At 39.5% G+C, this 20,892-nt stretch overlaps 1 protein-coding gene across 1 annotated transcript in view; it reads left to right on the top strand.

Annotated features, from left to right (window-relative positions):
- Positions 1-20,892, top strand: part of glra4a (glycine receptor, alpha 4a) — a 40,167-nt gene that overhangs the window by 12,324 nt on the left and 6,951 nt on the right. The window contains exons 2-7 of the mRNA XM_046406818.1: positions 10,210-10,340; positions 11,571-11,638; positions 12,660-12,883; positions 14,502-14,584; positions 18,460-18,597; positions 19,428-19,642. Of these exons, the coding sequence (XP_046262774.1) occupies positions 10,210-10,340; positions 11,571-11,638; positions 12,660-12,883; positions 14,502-14,584; positions 18,460-18,597; positions 19,428-19,642 (859 nt within the window). The remainder of the gene's footprint in view (positions 1-10,209; positions 10,341-11,570; positions 11,639-12,659; positions 12,884-14,501; positions 14,585-18,459; positions 18,598-19,427; positions 19,643-20,892) is intronic.

The following is a 20,892-nucleotide window of genomic DNA, read 5'->3' as shown; positions in this document are numbered from 1 at the left end:
ATATTGTGACTGATGGGAGCTGCCACCTGTATCCATATTCATATAGGTGCACGTAGCAAATAGAAAACATTTATCATCACAGCCAAACAATCTATGGTTTCTAATTACATGTTCACTGTACACAGACTGTTGTCTCCCTGTCAGAATCCAGCTGGGGAGATTTCCCAGTGGCCTCTAAAAGTAAACAAGGACGGGAGGGGTAGGGGATGCAGAGCCCAACATGTGGAGGCATACACAGCTGGTGAAACCCTTTCAACACATGCTCTGTCACGCACACACACATATAACGCTTGATTATATCATGCAGTTACCCTCCCAGTTAGGCAGCATTGAAAAATCCAATCTAACATCTCTAATCACTGCATTCCATTACCTTGACTACAGTACATGGAGAAGATGAGAGAGGCAAACAACCTGCTTTGATCTGGTGTTCATACCCTCTGCATGTGAACACAACTGATTACAGCAGGCTTCATCGTGACAGCATAGATGGGCATGAAAGCAAGCATCAGCTTCTGTACCTTAAGGAAACCACAAAAAGTGAAGAAGTGTTGAATATGCAAATGATCAGGAGATATGTCATTTGCATGGATCCAGATTTGCTGTATTTTGTGTTTGATCTAAGAGAACAAAATGGACAATTACTTTAGAGGTTTACAGCAGCCAGAAAATTGACGAAACAAACCAAAAGCTTGTGTAGAAGCTGACTACTGTACAAGGATAAAGCTGCAGTCCATTTCAAACCCCAAAGCAGACACATCAAAGCAATCTTTTGCAGTCAGTATCATCCCTTCTCTATCAAATCCTGCAAGCTCTGTTTCACAGAGACTGACAGCAGGCAATCTGTGCTGATATCAGATCCTAGACGTGGAAAAGGTGGCCTGCATACAGAGAGGCTTGAAGAGATATCTGGACAATATGATGCTTGATTCATCACCCCTCAAGGTCAGTTCCTCAAGTTTATCACTGAAATTGCCATTTAGACTGCCACTGTTGGAAACCTTGTGTTTGTTTGATCTAGCTCCTGGGAGAGCTAACAGGACGCAAATGCTGAACACGTCACATACAGCTAAACACACATTTTTCCTTCATAGTTTAATGCTAATGGTCAAATGGAAAGGGAACTGCCCTGGCTGAGTCACCATTGATTTAAATGTCACTGATGGCAGTAGGTTTAAGCTAAGAATATACGTTTGGTACCATGTGTATCAAAACAGTAGTAATAACAACAGAAGAACTGTAGGTCTAGTATGTTAGTCAAGTGTTACCATAACTCATCATTCAACAAAATCCATGTAAATGACACTATATAGACAAAAGTATTGGGATGGGGCTGTTTTTCAGGGGTTGGGCTTGGCCCCTTACTTCCATTGAAGGGAAATCTTAATGCTTTATTATACCAAGGCATTTTGGACAATGCTATGCTTCCAACTTTGTGGAAAAAGTTTGGGAAGGTCCTTTTCCATTCCAGCATGACTGTGCCCCAGTTCACTAAGCAAAGTCCATAAAGACATGGTTGGATGAATTTGGTGTGGAAGAACCTGACAGAGCCCCAAAGAGCCCTGAGCTCAACCCCATCCAACACCATTGGGATGAACTGGAATGCTCTACTGCATGAATGGGCAAAAATTCCAACAGAAACACCCCAACAAAGCCTACCCAGAAGAGTGGAAGTTGTGATGGCTGCAAAGCTGTCTATATATTTAAAATGCAATGTCATTATAGTGCCTGTTGGTGTAGTAGTCGGTCACCACCCACACTTTTGTTATTTTAGTGTATTTTTTATAATTGCCACTTCACCAGTGCACATGATTTTTATTCATGCTGTAGCTTGTTAAAGTTCGTAAATAAGGAAGCTGTGTTGTCATTGATCAGCTAAAAAGGTACAAAGGTAAGTGGAGTAGAAAACAACTAAGTGATTCTGTTTCTGATGTCAAAGCATTTCTCCTTGTGTTCCTCCCCTGGGGGATTTTTGAGGGTTTTAGTCACATAGGCACATCAGCATGTTTTAAAAGGTAAAATTCACAATGAATGGCATCCCAGACCACCTCTACTGTCCAGTGTCTGTATGTATGGTGTAAGGGGCATAAGAAAGAGCACCAACTAACAATCCTACCAAGGGATTAAGGTGTAGTGAAAATACTAAATCACTAAATCACCCAGCAGTGGCAGTTGACAATACCAGCTCAAATATCTAGGTTAAAGGCTAAGATTACACTGCAGCAATCCCAGCGTTGCCATTGTTTGGGAGTTTCCACATAATGATAGAAGATAAAGAAAGGATGCATTTTATTAGGGCCCTCAAGGATCTTTGTACATGTGTCTATTGGAAACTGAAATTCAGTTCCTGATATTTTCAAATTCTGAATGTAAGAATATTTTGAGATGAACTCAAAAAAGAATATTTGTTAGATAATGTGTGTGGGTTGAACAACTTGTTCTGTCATGACATTTTGACAGCAGATGTAGCAATTAGGAGTTGAAGAAAGTCTTTGGTTTCAATAACATGGTATTCAGAAAACTCAGCAGATAAGATAATTAACTCAGAAAGAGAAGGATGTCGTATTTCACAAAGAATTTCAAGTCACTAGATGACAATGCATGAGAGTGCAGAAGATTAGTTAATGCTGCATGGGAAAAGCCTGTGGTGGTAGTTGGAAGTTCAGTATAGGAGAAGCAGGTCATCATGAACATAAATCTGCCATCAAGCTGCAGCCCATTGTTCCCTCATCATTAGTGTGGCACAAGCTTAGAAGAATCATTTCTGCTGGGTACTGTCAAGCTTTACTTTCACAAGATTAAAGAATGCACAACATATTAGTATGCCTGACTGATGGCACAGACTTGCGATTTACTTGTTAATCTAATACTAATTAATCTAAACCATTAAACCCTGAGGTTTGCACAGAGATAGCTAAATGTGCTTTAGATTTAACTAGAAGTTGATTTTACCAACAGCATTGGCTCATGGCCAACTAATTATGCTTTACTCCAAAACAAAAGATCAGAGATAACACTGAGGAGAATAGTTCAAAGTTAGGGATGGAATTTAAAACAAAACCAGTAAACAGCACAATATCTAATGGGAATAAGTCCTGTGCCATCATTTAAAGTGTACCTAATTCAACAACTATCTTTGTTCCTCTGATCTTTCAGCTGTGCAACACTTCTGTCAAAACATATCTGGTGCATAAAAATATGGGACAAGGTAACGTATATGCTATGTTAATTTTTTTTTTTTACAAGAATACTTACTCTTTCTTCTTCCCTGACTGTATACAGCGGAGCTGATGAAAGGACAAATCTGGGGATACATTCTATGTTTTCCCTTATCATCAACAAAGCCCTCATGAAAAAGAAAAATAAAAAAACGAAACCAACAATGAAATGAACCAGTGATAGGTGGCAAGTATATATTTGTCATGCATTTTTGAAAAAAGTCTGAAAGTTTTGTGAGACAGACTAGCATGCTTTGCTGGTTTAGGTTTTTCATTTGATTTATTGACTAATGTAATAATAAAACAGTAACAGAGTGACAGCTGTATCTTTATCTGACTCAGCAAAACAGAAACGCAAAGTGTATCCCATTTTCTATTATTATCTATTATCAGCTTTTTGATCATCAGTCTCTTCCTGTATAGCAATGGTGTCATATGCAGCAATGAATTGTCTGAAAAATGCAGGAGTAATTTCACAACCATTTATCTTATATTTTATTTAACGTAGACTGAATATTTATGTATCCCCTTTAGGTTTTTCCCATGATATCATAAACCCAGTGGAACAATTTCTAATCATCTGCATTGCAAAGGAGACCTCTTTCTTCAGTACTAAATATGCACCTTGGTCCAACTAAAATCTGGCTTGTTGTCAACACACAGAAGGTGTGTTGTAGTATGTCAGCATGTATTTTGTCATCAAGTTTAACATCCTCTAAGGATTTTTTTTAAATTATTATTATTACCCTTTCCATCCTCAGTTCAAGATGCGATCAGTGTCTTGACTTTTCACTGGAAATCCAGAAGTGGTTTACTAGTAGATGTTAACTGGCCTCAGTGAGAAGATTTCTACTGCGGGAAGCTCTGTTTATATCCATGTTTCCACACCTTGAGGTGTCACTGTGCAGGAGTGGCAGTGGTCATGTCACTGAAGATAAATGTGCAAGGGTAAATTGCAGTGTGCTGCAAATCCCATTCCCCAATGAGCCTATTGATCAAAAGGGACAGTGGTAGCCATGGGCCATCATATACAATAGTGTAAAGACGAGGGCTACAAAGGCCAAAAAAAAAAAAAAAAAAGATATGTTATCGTATAGCCATAAAGCATGCCATGGCTGGATGTATTCTGAGCAAAGTCCCAGATGAGTCAATTCCTATGGTTTGTTGGGCCTGATAGAAAGTTGTGCTGGTTGTCTAAGGGCTCTTCTGTGAGTACCTACAGCTCAAGTGGACATCAAGGGTCATTTGGCAAGTACGAAATTAGAGTAATCTGTTTCGAAGAGAGCTGATTTGTCTCGTTTCCCATTATGCTACTAGAACTAAAAAGTTAGTATGCTCATGCATGGATGTCTAATGACGCTGATATCTCCCAGAAAACCAGGGAACAGCCATACTGTGATATGATGTGCTTTTCCAATCACAAGCCTCTTAATGAAAAAGCAGTGAACAGAATATATTTGCACTCTGTGGGCAGAATCCCATCGCAACTAATTAGAGATCATTTTGATCAGTTACTTCCAAAATCTGAGGCCCAACAAGGTGTAAACCATACAGAATAAGAACTTAGTAACAAAAAGAAGGATTTTTATCTAAGTGAAAGCCAGTTTTGGAGATGGAATATACTGTTCACATTATGTCCATCTAAAGGAAAACATTTAACATGTCAATACTTTAGTCCATATTTGTATTACTTAGGTTTTGTTTTGTAAGAAAGAAAGAAAGAAAGACATTATGATGTATGATGTAAATGTAAGAAATTCTGGTCTTCAGCAGAGCACCCTAAGCCCCTCTAGCCAGTCCATTTATTACCCTCACCACAGGAATTAAAAAATAAAATAAAATAAAATACTGGGGTTGAACATGTACATTGTTTCAGGACCCATCCAGATTTGGAGTAACACCCATGTTGGTCATGATTATGGCCACAGCTAGCTACTGCTTAGGGAGCATTTTTTGTGAGAAAATAGGAAAACAAGGCAGCCATGACCAACACTCGCCCATGTACCCATGTTTGCAGAAAATTACTACAGACCGTTTTCCCGAACCATTGGTCATGCGTAGACATGCTTTGATTAAAATGAATGGTTGGATGAAATTCTTGCTTATGGCCTGGTGAGGTGTAACAGAAATCAAGTAGCTTCTCAGATGAGTTGCACAAACAGTGGCCTCCCATGGCTGATCTGGTGTTTGTCATGCAGTTTCCCCTCTCATGGCTGGAGACTGAACTGGTTTGAGTGCATGTAAGCACAGGTTACTGCGCAAACTAGATTCAGATTAGAAATACTTAAGTCAATGTGATCACGTTGTACAGCTATTTAATCCCCAAAAATGGATTGTAGTATTGGCTAGCATACTGAAATTTCAAAGACTAAATAATTTCTGAGCAGCTGTTTGAATTCCTAACTCTGTTACTCTAGTAGTTCAGAGTGTGTGTATACAAAAGTGTGTTTCAGCTTTGACTCAGCTTTGCTTTCAAAGCCAAATAAAGTCACTGACTAACAGGAGTCTGACAGCTAAAACTCGCTCTGTAATGGAGGGAAAGAAAGAGTTGTTACGTATTCTTGACACCAGTCCTGCACGGGTGCTCAGATGAAGGGAACGTACAGGGAAGCAAAAGGTCAGGCTCATTAAATGTCAGCAAAGAGCATCTTAATTGAATCATTTGAAGAACCACATAATTTAACTTTGAAGGGTTCTCAGGAGCCACTTGCAGTCGGACTGTTATAGTCAGTAGAAACTGTAGATATAATTTGTAGAGTGATTGTTGTACAGTACATTAACCTCAAAAGACTTCACATTGAACTACAGATGCATAATATTGTATAACACAATATATTGTTTGCCAGTAAGGGCATCAGTTATTAGTGGGTGTTTTTATTCTTTAATTTATTTGTTTATTTTTTTATGTGCTGCAATGCCTCTGAAACCTTTGCCAAGAGTCATCACACCACAAATTTCCCGATGTGTTTTGTGCCAGAAAGACCAAAATCTTTTTGCATGCTTGTAAACAGACTTTAGCTTTTCCTTTTTTCTCACTCTCAGTCTCTAATGATATTAGTCAATGTTGAAGCATTAGTAAGACATCCACTTCAAGATGCAAGAGGGATGGCAGAGAGCTGATGTCAGCCCTGAGGGAAGGCAGAGATCCTCAGGTCCTCTCAAAGCTCAGGGTGAGAAGTTCAGTTGTCGACCTCACTACAAAGAGTTTCCTTAAACGGTGATTACGCTCTGAATATCATCATGCAAGAAAAATAATCTCTATTCACAAAGCAAAAAAAGTCTGCTCTGACAATGATGTATGAATAACAAAAACTTCTGATGTGCAAACTACAGCAAATACTAGAGTGCTCCCAAATAAAGAAGTTAATGATGTAAATACTATTGATGGAGATTATCGTCATTAATGCACCGAAAACCACAAGCAGATGTGCAGAATAATTGCTCATCCTTATATGATAAACCTAATGACAAAAAAACAATGACAAAGACCTGAATGGAAGTGTTTTAAGACCACATCTGATTGTGTACCGTAATCCCTTACTATGAGTAGCCCATTGTGTTTGATCAGCATCAAGAAACGACAGATGAGGAATCTCACACTGTTGTTTCACGGCCTTTTATAAGCATCAGCAAGCAGAAATGACTCACACGTGGCTCTACGGATTCAGGCTGCATTTCACTACAATATGCTGTGGAAGTGTATGGCTTTCACTTCAAGTACTCCTGTAAATACAGTGTAGGGGGAAGAAATGAAGCCTGTCTTATGTACGAGATTTGCTTTGTCTTTATAAGACTAAAGACTGTGACTGTAGGGAACCACTTTGATGATCAGCCAGCGATGTCAAAATGCATTTACAGATCACAGCTGAACATTCACACTTGTGTTTGAGTCCCATTCTTGTGCATCAATATTTCCTGCAAACCACAGAGTTTATTGTCACAATCATTTGTCTCTAAAAGTTTGTGACCACCTGTCAGAAGAAAAAAAAAATCACACTCAAGACCTAACAGGATGTTTTATTGTCTTGTTTAGGGTGATGAAACAAGCACAACAAAAGAAAGACATCTTGTTATCGATGGCTTCCACTACATTTGACCATAAATCCACCTCCCTGTGTGCCTGTGTGAGTCTGTAACCAGGTGTGTGTAAAAGAAAGAGAGAGACGGGCGATGGTAGAGATACGAATATACTGCAAAATCAGGAGCACTACAGAGCGGACTGAAGCCAGCAGCAGTTTGAGTGGAGTCAGGGGACCAGTGCAATATGAGCCTCTGAAATACTGTATGTGCACAGCTCCACTGGGAAAATCAGCTAAGGTGCTGGATGCTTGTATTAGTTTCAGCCTTACAATACAGGCAGCATGGCTCCAGGGATGGAAGCTATTGGACAGTTAGCAATTAAATTTGGTTCTTTACCAATATCAATTATTCAGCCCTCATTATGTGTGCGCGGCTGTTCAGCAGGCTAAAAATGCTTTCAGTAAAGGTTGAAACGATGAAGACAGTGTTGGATAAAACACAAAATATTCAATGTCAGAGATTATAAATCATAAAAAGATGATATGCCAAAGTTCCTGTTAAAATTAACCGACAGAAAGCTGAAAACAGGATTCTAAAAGTATATTATAGACGAGCTGACAAAGGAGTTACATCGTCCCTCATGCCTGGAAAAAAGAAGTCCCCACGAGAAGGAGAACTCAGTCATAAATGTCGTAAACATAGGAGTCACGAATCTTCAAGTTGAGCTGACTGAGTCATAATTGTCACTGAACAAATCAGTTCAGCGTTGCTTCCTTCACTGGTGACTGAGAGCACCACTGCCAGCTCAGCAGCGATGCACAGTACATTGTTTCCACTTTAGAAGCCTATTTAAAGACTACAAATGGCACAGATATAATAACGATGTGATAACTCCATGGCAAATAGTTTTTCGCTATGTAGCTAACATTGAATGCAGAGGCCGAGTTCAGTACTGAAATAATTGTAACAGCCTAAACAAGATACAGACTGAACCGACTGTCAGAATGAAGCCAGGCAGCATCAGAAATGAACGTTGCTGCAGCATACTGGTGTTCGTCTAGAGCTCACGTTAACAGCAGTGGATCTCAAATTTTATCCTGTCAGGGATCCGTAAACTGATACAGATTAGTTGTGTAGTCACCAGGTTACACCGCCGTCTCAGTCTCTGCTCTCTCTGTGTCATGGATGTACAAAGAGCTGCAGGTCTGTTGTCTGTTTGATGTGCGCTTTGTCTGAATTCACACAAAATCCAGCAATGTGGAAACTTCCTGCAGGCAGCTTTGCGGAGATGTTTGTGCTTTAGAAAGTAACTACTGTCGGATGTTCAGAAAATATGCTTCACTGCTGCTAATGCTGCCACTTCTCTCCATTCAGTGTCTAGTTGACCCCTCCAGCCAGCTCACAACATGTACTGTGAAAGTGAAAAATAATTTGTATCAACCCTGTGATTTGTGTCTGCTCCAGAAATTAAATGCATGCTAGTCTAATGAAAATCTGCCAAGTAGTTTCCTCATAATCATGCTAACAAACCAACAGACGGGGCCAAAACCATGAGAGTAGATTTCATTAGAATTGGTCTTGATGCAACTTGCAGCCTTGCAAACGCAACACTTCACTCACTCAGTTGTTTCTTCATTTTGAATTTTAATGGACATGGTCATCTGTATAAATCAGACATGGAAGGACACACACTGTCAATTCAGATCAATTGGAATTGGCAAAACACTTGTTTCCATCTGAAGACGGGGAAGCGCTGACAAATCATTAGTGAGCAAGCACGTTTTAAAAATAGGTATACCAATAATAATGTGTGTGAAAGAAAACTGAACGGGCAAAATAATCTTTAAACCTTTTTCAAAGTGTTCTTGTTAGTATATTCTGTAGAGGAATAATCAACCTGAGTTACAGTCCAGTTAAGTGGAAGTCCACTGTTTATACCCCACATTGTTGTCCATTCACCCAGGACTAATACTGTGTGATTAGCTGGTGGGCCCCAGCTAGCACACTCACATTCAATAGCTTCATAGTAGTAACACAGCAAAGTTGTCATAATGATGATCCTCACTATATTTTCATTTCCAAACAATTGCTAATTGTTTGCTACACTATGACAAGATGAATATCTCTAAGGAAGTGCCCAAAATATCCTCCACAAAGTCCTCGATCCTGTAGCCCCTGACAGTGTGTTAACGGTGACTCTAAATACAGTTAAGAGGCTGTGAGATTGGTGGATCAGTGACTGGCTACACACACTCACGAGAACACAGGGTATCAGCAGTGCTGTGCCTCGGAGGGGACCGAGCCGCCATCTGCACTCCAGAGTTTCAGATCATGACAGATCGTGAACTGTTAACAATTGTATCAAACGCATGGGGTGCAATCAACTGTGCTACAGCAGGGGCTGGAGAGAAATCAAATCCATTATGACCCAGGCTTTCCTGGCTGTTTCCCTCTGCCTTTCTTTGCTTTTGCTTAAAGATTTTTTCTGTCTCTTTTCCTCTCTGGCTGGTGGTTATTCCTGTCAGTGGCTGCCCGAGCCTCACTGGAGGTTGTATCAACTCTTCCTCTCTCCAGTGCGACATTCATGGCATTACAATTGAGCCATCAATCTGTCAAGCCTTACCCACGCTAAGCCACGAGCAGTGGAAAGCACAGGAGAGGGACAAGTTTACCTCTGAGTCTGTTCTGCTTCTCTGTAGTTGGGGCCTAACAACTACAATAAGTCTCAGACACGATGTGAAATAGTTACCAGCTGAGGCAAGCCATTCAATCATCATTTTTCACCCTCATTCCCCCATCTACCGCTGGGTATTTTTTGCTGATGAGTGACTTGGTGATAGCTATTGGCTTCTCATTTTGTTGGATTCTCCCCCACTGCTACCTCCCATATATACTCACATTCCTCCTCTGCTGTTCTTTTTCTCTTCTTTCTCTTTGTATTTGTGCTCCCTCCCTCCCTGGGTAACGTCAGACTGAGCTCCTGTAAGGAGGAGATAAAGCCCCCCAGCAGGGCAGGACCACAGCTGTCGCCTTCTGACTTCCTGGACAAGCTCATGGGGAAGACGTCAGGATATGATGCCCGCATCAGACCCAACTTCAAAGGTACAGTGTATGCCAAGGCAGACCATCACAGTAGCCCTCAAGAAAATCCAGCAGAAAGCACAAACACTGGAAAACACAACAAAGACAAGTGGATGTGTGCTGTGAAAGCTAAACAGCTGACCATCCTCATGTGGATGTGCTGCATGTTGATCCGTCAGAAGCCGTGATTTCAGTTGGACCTGATTCACATATAAATCTTGCGGTTATAAGGGGTATTGTTTTTATATGATTTCTAACCAGATTTATGGTTGTTAAAGTGAGAAGGGCATCAAAAATAATAATATGATTGGAAAGTGCAAGTCAGACTCAATGTATAATCAACTCTACCATGTGTCTGTAACTGCTGACAGTGATGATAGGCGAGGGAAAAAGAAAATCAATGAGCCAAACTCTAAAAACTAACTTCTTTTTGTTTGAAAAACACCAAAATGCACCTGTCTCTTTCACCTGTTTGATATACATTCGCCTCAGAGTTTGGAAGTTATTATGAACATTTAACCAGAAAGGTTTTGGTTGAATGTTAATAATTACATACATTTTGCAGTTCTGGTTGCTAATGCCTTTTTCCATATTAAGCCAATGCTACAATCTCACCTAACTTTAACCATGTGTTTTTAGTGTCCAAACACAGCCATAATTACCATCCATCATGCTGTAGCTCCTAAAGAGCGAGTGTATTATTGGGAGAGCTACTTCCAGGATGTTTTAAAGAAGAAAAATATGTGGTCGTGCAGATTTTTCAAATACGTTTCCTCGTTGTGGTGTTAATTTAGCACATAATTTCAGCATAATTTTCAAAAGTGTTGCACACAGATGATTTCTTTCAGACACCAAAATGTGGGCACACACATTTCTGTGACCTTCCTCGCTCAGAGTTTTAATAGGGCCAACATGATATGTCATTTCCCCAGACTTTTTTCTTTTAATGTCTTGATGTTGGTTTCAGCAAATGGGATTATTTCTGGCTGTACTTACTCTTGAAGTGACAGGCCTGGAAAACACACAAACACACACACACACACACTTTCCAAGTGCCTTTAAAGAGCAGATTCTTGGAGCTGGCATGACTTCTGCTGTGGCAACACTGTTGGTCACGCTCACTGTATGAGGATGAAAGGTGGTGAAGAAACAGCTGTAGATCTTAACAAGCCACAAGACAGCAGTGTGATCTGATGAATCCCATCTGAAGGGAAACACGTGTCATTTCAGTGTGTCTTTTATTTCCCGCAGGACCACCTGTGAATGTCACCTGTAATATTTTCATCAACAGCTTTGGGTCTATCACAGAAACTACAATGGTAAGAAGACTTTGGAGATTCAATGTTTCACATACTGTATGTCAAAGGGGAAAACTTTTTTTTGTGTACAAACATCCCTGTAGGCTTGTTTCTTGAAAACACTCCATCCAACTCCTTTCCTACCAACTTCTTTGCTAATCCACTCAGCGCTGAAGCTGTTCCCTCATTTCTGTGTTTCCCGGAGCATAGCAGTGCAACCTTCAGAGAACAGAGGGGTCACTGACATGCTGATAATGAACTGTCCACTCTGCAATTAAAATGAAAAATTGAGAAAGTGAATGAAAAGGGGTATGAAGAGGGAGAGAGAGGACGAGGGGTTCAGGGAGACATGTCTGTCCTAAAGCCTGCCTTTACAGTGCTACAGCTGCTGGCTCAGCAAAAATACAGCAGTGAACTGTTTTAAGAGTGTGTGTGAGGGAGGCCCAGAGGGTCAGACCTGCAGTCAGGTCAGCCCTGAAGATGGCAACCCTAATGATGTCATTGTATGCACTGATGAAGCATGCTTTTCATGCTGATAAATGAAGCGAACAAGCAAGTGATGGGCACAATCTACAATGCCCAAAGATGAATTCTGAATTAATTTCACAGATTAGAATTCTAATTTAATTACTCATGCATGCTGGCTGCAGGCAGGAGTGATTGTGTTCAGTACTTCTCATTGGCCTCACTTGCATTGCCAAGCCCCTGTTCACCAGCAGCACATGGCTGCAACGGTTGAACAAACAGTACACCAGTGGGGTAAAGTCGTGTACTTGTCAAAAATAAAATAAATGGATTCTTCATTATTGTAACCTTTGTAATTTATATCACTGCATATGAAATGCAAAAAAAATGCAGATTTAGAGTTTAAAGTGATATTCCATCCTGGAAAGTTGTTCAGTTTCATCTTTCCCAGAGTAGAAAAGTTTTGATCAGCTTAAATTAATTTATCAGTCAGAGTGGACTCCAGTATGGCGGCCAGCTATACTGTAACATTCACTGACAATATATTTTCCATTAACTACCCTGAGTTCTTCCACAGGACTACAGACTCAATGTCTTTCTACGGCAGAAGTGGAACGACCCTCGCCTGGCATACAGCGAATACCCAGATGATTCCCTCGATCTGGATCCATCCATGTTGGACTCCATCTGGAAACCTGATTTATTCTTTGCGAACGAGAAAGGAGCCAATTTCCATGAAGTCACCACTGATAACAAGCTTCTACGGATTTTCCAAGATGGCAGCGTTCTGTATAGCATCAGGTAACTAACTGGGTAAATGTCGTAGCCAGTTGGAGAATGACATCAGGGGCTTCACTGAGATATAACTGCAGTGTAAAGAGTAAAATCTTCTGCATGTTATTATTGTGTTTGAGAGTCTAAAGAAGTCAGTTCATTTACGCACACTGAACATTTTTTATGTACTTAAAAAATACTTTCAAATTTTACCTTAAAAATTAGCAGCACTTATAAGATGATGAAGATGCACCCAGATTGTAATTTATTTTGTAATATGTCTTTATCTGAGCGTGCACATGAAATATATGACCATGATATTCATAAAAGCCATTTTGTGATTTCTGAGAGGGCTGTTTGGGTATATTTCTACTAAATAAAGAAATGAAAATGAGTGCAACTCAGACTGGTTGAAGCAGATAGATGGCAAATAAATCCCACTCATAAGTGACCTCCACGACCACAATTGCAACAGGTGCAAAAAAAAAAAAAAAAAATGCATGGAAATGTAAAGTGGCAAGTATGTGAATCTGGAGTCTCTTTGTTTCATGACACTTTCCACCCCAGGGGAAGTTCCCAGATAGCTTATAAAACCATAACATAGGAGGACACAATCTCTTTTTGAATCCTGGAGATGCAAACAAATCGACATGTATTGTATGCACATTTCAGGGGTGAAAGGAAGTGCAATAAAAACTGTTTTGGTTTCAAAATGGTCATGAACACACACTAATTTCACCCCTCTGTGGGGGATCTCTCTGTGGTGCTTTTCTGTAAAATACTATGTTGTTTAAAAATGAAATTAAACATGTAATCATTTTTCAATCAAATATTTAGATGTTTTAATTCATTATCCTTGATTTACTGAAAGAGGCCGCAGCTTTTGAAAGATAGAGAGTAGTAATATAAATCCTCTACTCAGACTCACAGTATTGCAAATACAGATAATCACCACCTCATTCCACTGAGTTACTGCATCCTCTAGATTTGGTTACAAACTGCATTTTGTCATTATGTAGCAAATGTCTTTGTGTGCTTTAAATACAATATAGCACAATTTAGGTGATGTTAGAAGAGTCAATCACTTGGGTATTTGGAGTTTGTTCTTCAGCTGGTGAAAAAGATAGTGTCATCATAACACAGTAGCAAATGGGTGCCTGTGTGTATACCGCTAGCGGTACTCTTTTCTCGCCTCTGGGCGATGCATTACAGCAGGTAATTACACAGCTTTCCTCCAGACAGACTCCCAAATAGCTCTCTCTTTCTTCTTTAAGGCTCTTGAAGGCTTAATGTATCAAAGCAACAACAAATAAAAGTAGGGATGCCCACATCAATTACTTTGCCATTACTGTGGTGTGACGAGTAATCAAATGGCAGTGTAACTCAATTCCCAGTATGCAGTTTTTAAAGAATTTGCTCACTTTTCTTTCATGTGTCCCATTTTGATTGTATCATACACTTACGATCCTCCTGTTTCATAATTTGCAAGGCGAAGCAGCTCGTCACTGATTTTTTTTCACTATTCCTTTAATCTGTTAACCCATCAGTTTTCCTCGTGTTTTGGTGTCTATTCTTTGAGCCCTTTTGTGCTTTTGACGTCCCCTGTTGCTCCTCTTCTCTCTTTCGATCTGTTTTTCTGTCTCAGGCTGACTCTTACCCTGTCCTGCCCTATGGACTTGAAGAATTTCCCAATGGATATTCAGACCTGTACCATGCAGCTTGAAAGCTGTGAGTCTTCTTCTCTACATCCTTTTCCGTTTGTCTCACTTTGCTCTTTTTATCTCCCCTCCTCCCTGATTTTCTACCTTTTTCTGACTGTGGCTAACCTTGCTATAGTCAAAGAGGCAGTAATAAGTATAAATTTGTCTCATTACTTTGCATTCACAACGTCTAGGTTGGTTCCTTTATCTTTTCTAATTGCATCTCATGTGTTGGTTATTTATTTAGGATATTTGGAATGTGACTGATTGTGAATCGTTACCATTAAGCTAGTCAGCCATTCGTGTGCTGTGGTGTTGCAGGAGAGAAAAAAAAAGCACAAATATCTGATTTCCTAAACCTTTCCACAGAGTAGCAGTTGTCCAAATCTCTGCGTGCTGAAGCAGTGTGCATGGGATATGCACACTGGCTGCATAGGATGTACGACATGACAGCTCCCCAAAAAAAGTAGCCAAAACATCTTGATCGCCTCCTGGTGGGTGGTTGCAGTATAGGTAATAAATGCCTCCCACTCCATGTTAACAGATGAAACATGAGGCGAACTAAATACTCAAAGGATACGTCAAATGTATTTTTCCTTAAGATCGTTTCTGTCATATTAGGTAGTTCTTATCACACTGATGGGTCATCCATCTTTAGGGAGTGATGCCCCCTATATACTTTTTTTTTTTTAACCCTGCCCAAAATTACAAGCAAATAAAAAAGAACTCATTAAACAACATGTTTGTCTGATCCAGAATAAGAATGCTAACTTTTTACTACCAGCAAGACCTCCAATGCATTTAATGCTACATTTTTTGTGGTGTTCCAGGCTTCCTGACCTCACATCCACTGTGTAGTATTTCCCCATCGTGTGGAAGCCATGGACGCTGAACAGAGTTTAGGTTAACCTTAACTTCTCTCATCAAATACATTTAATCTTCATCATACAAGGCTTTTTTCTTCTAACATTCTAGGTGATACTTATTTAATATTTGTGGGATTCATGTTTTAAAACAAGCAATCTCTAAACATTAAGCCAGCCAGAGGCAGCGATTTAACCAACTCCTAGCTAATGTTCGGTAATGAACTAGCTAGTAACAGCTACTATGTTTAGACAAAATTCATAGTTGCAAGCTATCAATAAGAAGCCTGCTTTTATCCACCACCATCTAAAATCAAAGACAGTTTAATTGCTAAGAATTTTGAGTGGCATATCTGCCTTGTTTCATTGTAAACTGCATAGAATGGAAGGGTCTAGCAACAGTAAGGGATGGGCCATCGCAAACTGACAGTTGACTATTATTTTCTAGTTCACATTTGTCCTATAGTACATTATTTATTAAATCTGGGAAGTTCAGGAAATGTGCAAAAGGCATTTGAAACCTTTTAAAATGTTATTTCACTGATAAAACGTTCTGAAAGAATAATTTTTCCCTCACCTCTTAGTCCTCGTTTGCCTTTAGCAGAGATAGGCTATCTGCCCTCATGAAACCAATTTCTAGGATATAAATAATAAAACTGTAATTTTGCGTCCCTTTTATTATATACGACCCACCTCTTGTGCCTAGAGGTGACCCAATTTCCCATTATGGGGACAGAAGAAGTCCAACAAAAGGGAAGAAACAGAAGGAGCACTTATACCATGGAGTCACTGGACCTTTTCAGAAATATTTCTCTTGAACAGATAAGTAAGTCAAGCTGCTGGTTATCTCTACGTACATCTGTATCTAATTCAGCAAGAACAAGAGGTGCTGGTTTGCACAGAAGTTATCCCCTCTGTGTAGAGTATCATGATTTATTTCTGCAAACTACAAAGGAGTAAAAATCTAATAAATTTAGCGCATCAGCCACCATGAAACAACAGCTTTAAACTTCTAAACCTAAAGACTTCTAAACTTAAAGAAATGTATTAACCTGAAGATGTTTTTCCCTTTAGGAATGTGTATGAGAGGAGAAACAGATGTATGTTTAAGGCAGCAGTTGCGGAAAGTCGTTTGAGCATATATTACTTGTCCTAAGCGCTTGTGTAAGTGTATCACATCATCTCGCCATTAGAGAAACTGTAATCATTTCTGATTAAAGGCCTGGTGAGGATGCTTGGCCTCGTGTTGACAAGTGCTAGTAGAACACCCAAGGGTGTGATCACCTTGGGTACAGCTTGATGTTAGAGCACATCATAGGTTTTACTGCCACTACTGGAGCTGTGGAAACACGGTCTGAGAGAGCAAGAGGCGGGTGATGGGAAAAGAAAGAGAAGAGTTATCTATGGGGTTTGAGAGAGCCAAGGCCAATCTTCTTTTCTGGCCTTTCATGCCATGGGCTTATATAGATATATAAATAGAACCAACCAGAAGATTCTGCCTTACTCTGACACATCAAAGCCCCATATATGCAGCTTATACCATTTCGCTTTGCCTTGAGCCATTAGTGTCCAGTAACCTTAAATCTACTTTGTAACTTACACTGTAAATGCAAAGCAAGTCTAACACCGCAAATCTGAAGCATAGCCTTGGCTGTATTAAGATAGTGGCTTTCATTAGGTGAATCACCTTTTTTAACATGAAAAAGATAACAGCATGTGACTAACAACCTACCTGCTAAGATATTCCAGACATTCTGCCTCATGAATTTCATTTATTTTATTGCAGCTTGAACACTATATCAATTATGATTAGACACCTCTTAGCTGTAGCTGCCATAAGAAAAGAAGACCATTTCATTGTGTTATGAAATCATTTGTATTCCCCTTGCCTTTTACAGCAAGGTGTATGAATGACAGTGAATTCCCCTCATGAACAAGATACGTGTGTCTAAGCAGTGTTTTTCCAGGCGTGTGGGACGGGATAGGTTATATCATCATAACATCTTGAATAATTGATGTCTTTGTAACTCAGGCCCTAAAGGATCCCAGTAGACATGAGTGCTATTCAGATGTGCGAGGAATGCTGTGCTGTTGTTGCATGTGGCATGCATTTTTAATATACCTCTGATCAGGCAGCTGTGAGAAGGAGAGCAATCCTCAAGAGGACCCGGCAAATCAAAAGTGTGTGGAAGCAAAATAATTAGACTTATCCTTAGTGTTTAACTGCTTTGCAAGACTGTATGTTCAGCTGCAAAAATAATTGCACATTCCTCTCTCTTATAATGTAATACACAGTAACTGTAACTGTTACAGTACGTTACTACTGGTACCCATGGATGATAGTGTGCATTGGAGGGATTGCATACACTAATTCACTCAACGTATTTCCTGTCGTCATAGGCGGATATGCTTGTCATGTCCTCCCTTAGTCTGTAACCTTCAAGCAAACACAGCAACAAGACTGTAGCTGTGGTGTGTAACCTTTACTGTGACAAACATGATGGCAGAGGGTAGCTGGTTGCTGGACAGATGGGCAAAGCAACATGACATCACCGCAATTCCAAGAGTCAGTCGTTCTGTCTTTCAGTCTCATTAGCCAAGGTTTCTGTTGTTTCTCATGCACAGATGTTATTCTGTGCTGACATGATTCCAGTTATAGTTGTTTAGGAGAGACAGTAGATTAAGTAGGTGGAAAAAGAGGATAATCACAGCAGTAATGAAAAATAATACAAAGATACAATGGTCTTTGTAATACTAATAATAACAACAAGACATGCTATCCTGTGACCAAAGCATTCCCTCTTCATAGCCAGTAACCAATGGACAGCAATGTTTTGTCACACCTCTGCTGAAATCATCAATAATTATTAGAATTATTTATTTGCCAAATATGTGCAAGATTCATGGAAAGAAGAATGGGGAAATTCTTAGTCCATTCTATTCAATATAGTCCAAGCTAAAACGGAACATTTCTTTATATTTTTCCCTTTATTTAAAGGTCTTCTGTCTCCACTTCGTTTCCCTTGTTGTCTTTTCACAGTTGGTTACACCATGAATGACTTGATCTTTGAGTGGCTGTCTGAGAACCCCGTTCAGGTGGCTGATGATCTTACCCTCCCCCAGTTTGTACTAAAAGAGGAGAAGGATTTGGGCTACTGCACTAAGTATTACAACACAGGTACAAAATGAACTCCATTTCAGGGGCCCTATTTCTAAAAATGTTTTTAGATTTATACTTGAACTTAGTCTTATTCATTTCTGATGGCACGATTATGCTGAGTTCATAAAAGATGTAAGAAAAAAAAACCCAAGTTGTAAAAATCCCATTGGTAATTTACATGCCTGTGATCTATAGATCTGAAATCAGCTTAAATTAAAGGCATTTTTCTTACAGCCTTACAATCTTCCCCTATATGATGTCAGCACAAATGAGAAGTTAGACAAGAAAAGCCATGGACCACAAAGGAAAATCACATTTTTTGGAAGATGAGATCATAGCGATGTTAATTTGGTTGTTAGATTTTTGCCTGCCAACCTGCAATACCCCTACATAATCAGCAGGGAAATCACTTATGCCAAGTCTAGGCTTAATATTGTTTCTGTGTCAAAGCAAGAAAAGTAAATAAATAGTAAATAACTACCTACATGTAGTTTTCTGTTTAAGTCATTTTTGATATGGTTATAAACGAAGCCCCCGGTGAAACTCTGAAAAGCTCAATTCTTAAAAGCCAAAATGTATTCTTGTATTCTTGACATAAAAATTAGTTTAGCATACCACAGAGACTCACCAACTAAAAGAACTCGAAGACTGTATACTGTTCTTTTGGGGATTTAACTTGGATTTGCAGCATAGTTAAGAAAACAGTTGCCTAAATTAAATTAAAATGTAATTTCATTAAATCTGTATCCAGCATACATCCCTTACATCTAAATTGCATTCTCCCATTCCAACACTGTATTTTAAAAACAATAAAAGACAACTGAATGTACTATGTCATGTGTCCACAGGTAAATTCACCTGCATTGAGGTGAAGTTCCACCTTGAACGTCAAATGGGCTACTATTTGATCCAGATGTACATCCCCTCCCTCCTCATTGTTATCCTGTCATGGGTGTCTTTCTGGATAAACATGGATGCTGCACCAGCCAGAGTGGGTCTGGGCATCACCACTGTACTGACGATGACCACGCAGAGCTCTGGCTCAAGAGCCTCTCTGCCAAAGGTGAGTCTGGAGACTAGAGACCAAGATGTATGATGGTCTTTACATAGTGGGTGGATTCTTTGTTGCAGACAGTGTATATACTGACAATAATGCAGGGGGTGAAGTACTGTCAGGGCCACAAAATTCTGCGTTGTTGCATTTTTTTTGATCACTGTATGCCTGAAAATTAGTGAAGCACTAATTAAAATTCTTTCCTAAGGAAGCTGAAATGTTGGTCACAAACTAAAAACACATGTTGCAACTATAATCATATGCTTTTTTTCCTCCAATAAACAAGTGTGTTAGAAGAAAAAGCATCACATGATGCTATCAGCTCGACATAAAGGTCAGTAACTAAATAAAAAACAAAAATGTAATAATCTAATAAAATCTAAAAATCTGTAGACTCTTCTGACATTTTGCTGTGACATATCCCCCAAACAGGGGTACATGTTTTAGAAATGCCATTACCTTTCATACTTGATATTTCTTGACAAGCTGACAAGGCAGACCCAAATGCTCCATGAAACAGGCGACAGATGCGTGATGAATTTTTGGTGACTTAGGACCGCAGAAGGTATACTGTTTTGTGCCAAAGTTGGGTAAAAAAAAAAAAAAAGGTATTTCACGAGGCAGGTCCTGATGTTGAGACTTGATAGGGAGCAGACAAACTGGTGGGCAAGGATGTGGGATCCTGGTACCAAGGGAGGACAATGGTCGGCTTCTGCACTTCTGCCTGGTACTACGTTAAGGGGAGGGTTGAAAACAACCCAGTCTGGGTAACTGTTGGAGCAAACATACGGTGGGTTACATGGCACAATAGGTTTCTTATTTAAACCAAGATGTGTTGAATATTCAATCCAAATGCTGGTTCATGTTAACTACAATGTTGGTTTAATGGTAGAATTTTTTATCCAAAAAAAAAAAAAAGAGAAAAAACTGAAGTGGTCCTATGATAGAGAAATGGCAATGGATGTGTGATCATATTGCTTCAAAAGTCCAGTAGTATTGGCCTTTTTATGGAGAAAAAAAAAAAATCAAAAATCTGGTACTGAACTCTTGTTCAAATTGTAGTCCACTTACACTCCTGTTTGTATGTGGTTTTCCAGTGGGTATTTCTCATGTGCTTGAAAACTGATGTTACTTTAACTGAAATAACTGTCTGAAATATGAAAAAGAAAGTGCAGTGTTACTGTGTGCAAGAGTTGATTGAAATATGGCTGAGGTGCCTCCAAGTTTATACCCTACACACGTCATTGCCTGACCCACCT

The sequence above is a fragment of the Scatophagus argus genome, chromosome 12 (assembly GCF_020382885.2).
Source record: "Scatophagus argus isolate fScaArg1 chromosome 12, fScaArg1.pri, whole genome shotgun sequence".
Lineage (NCBI taxonomy): Eukaryota > Metazoa > Chordata > Actinopteri > Scatophagidae > Scatophagus > Scatophagus argus.
Note: the sequence above shows the minus strand (reverse complement) of the source record. Positions and strands in the feature narration are given on the sequence as shown.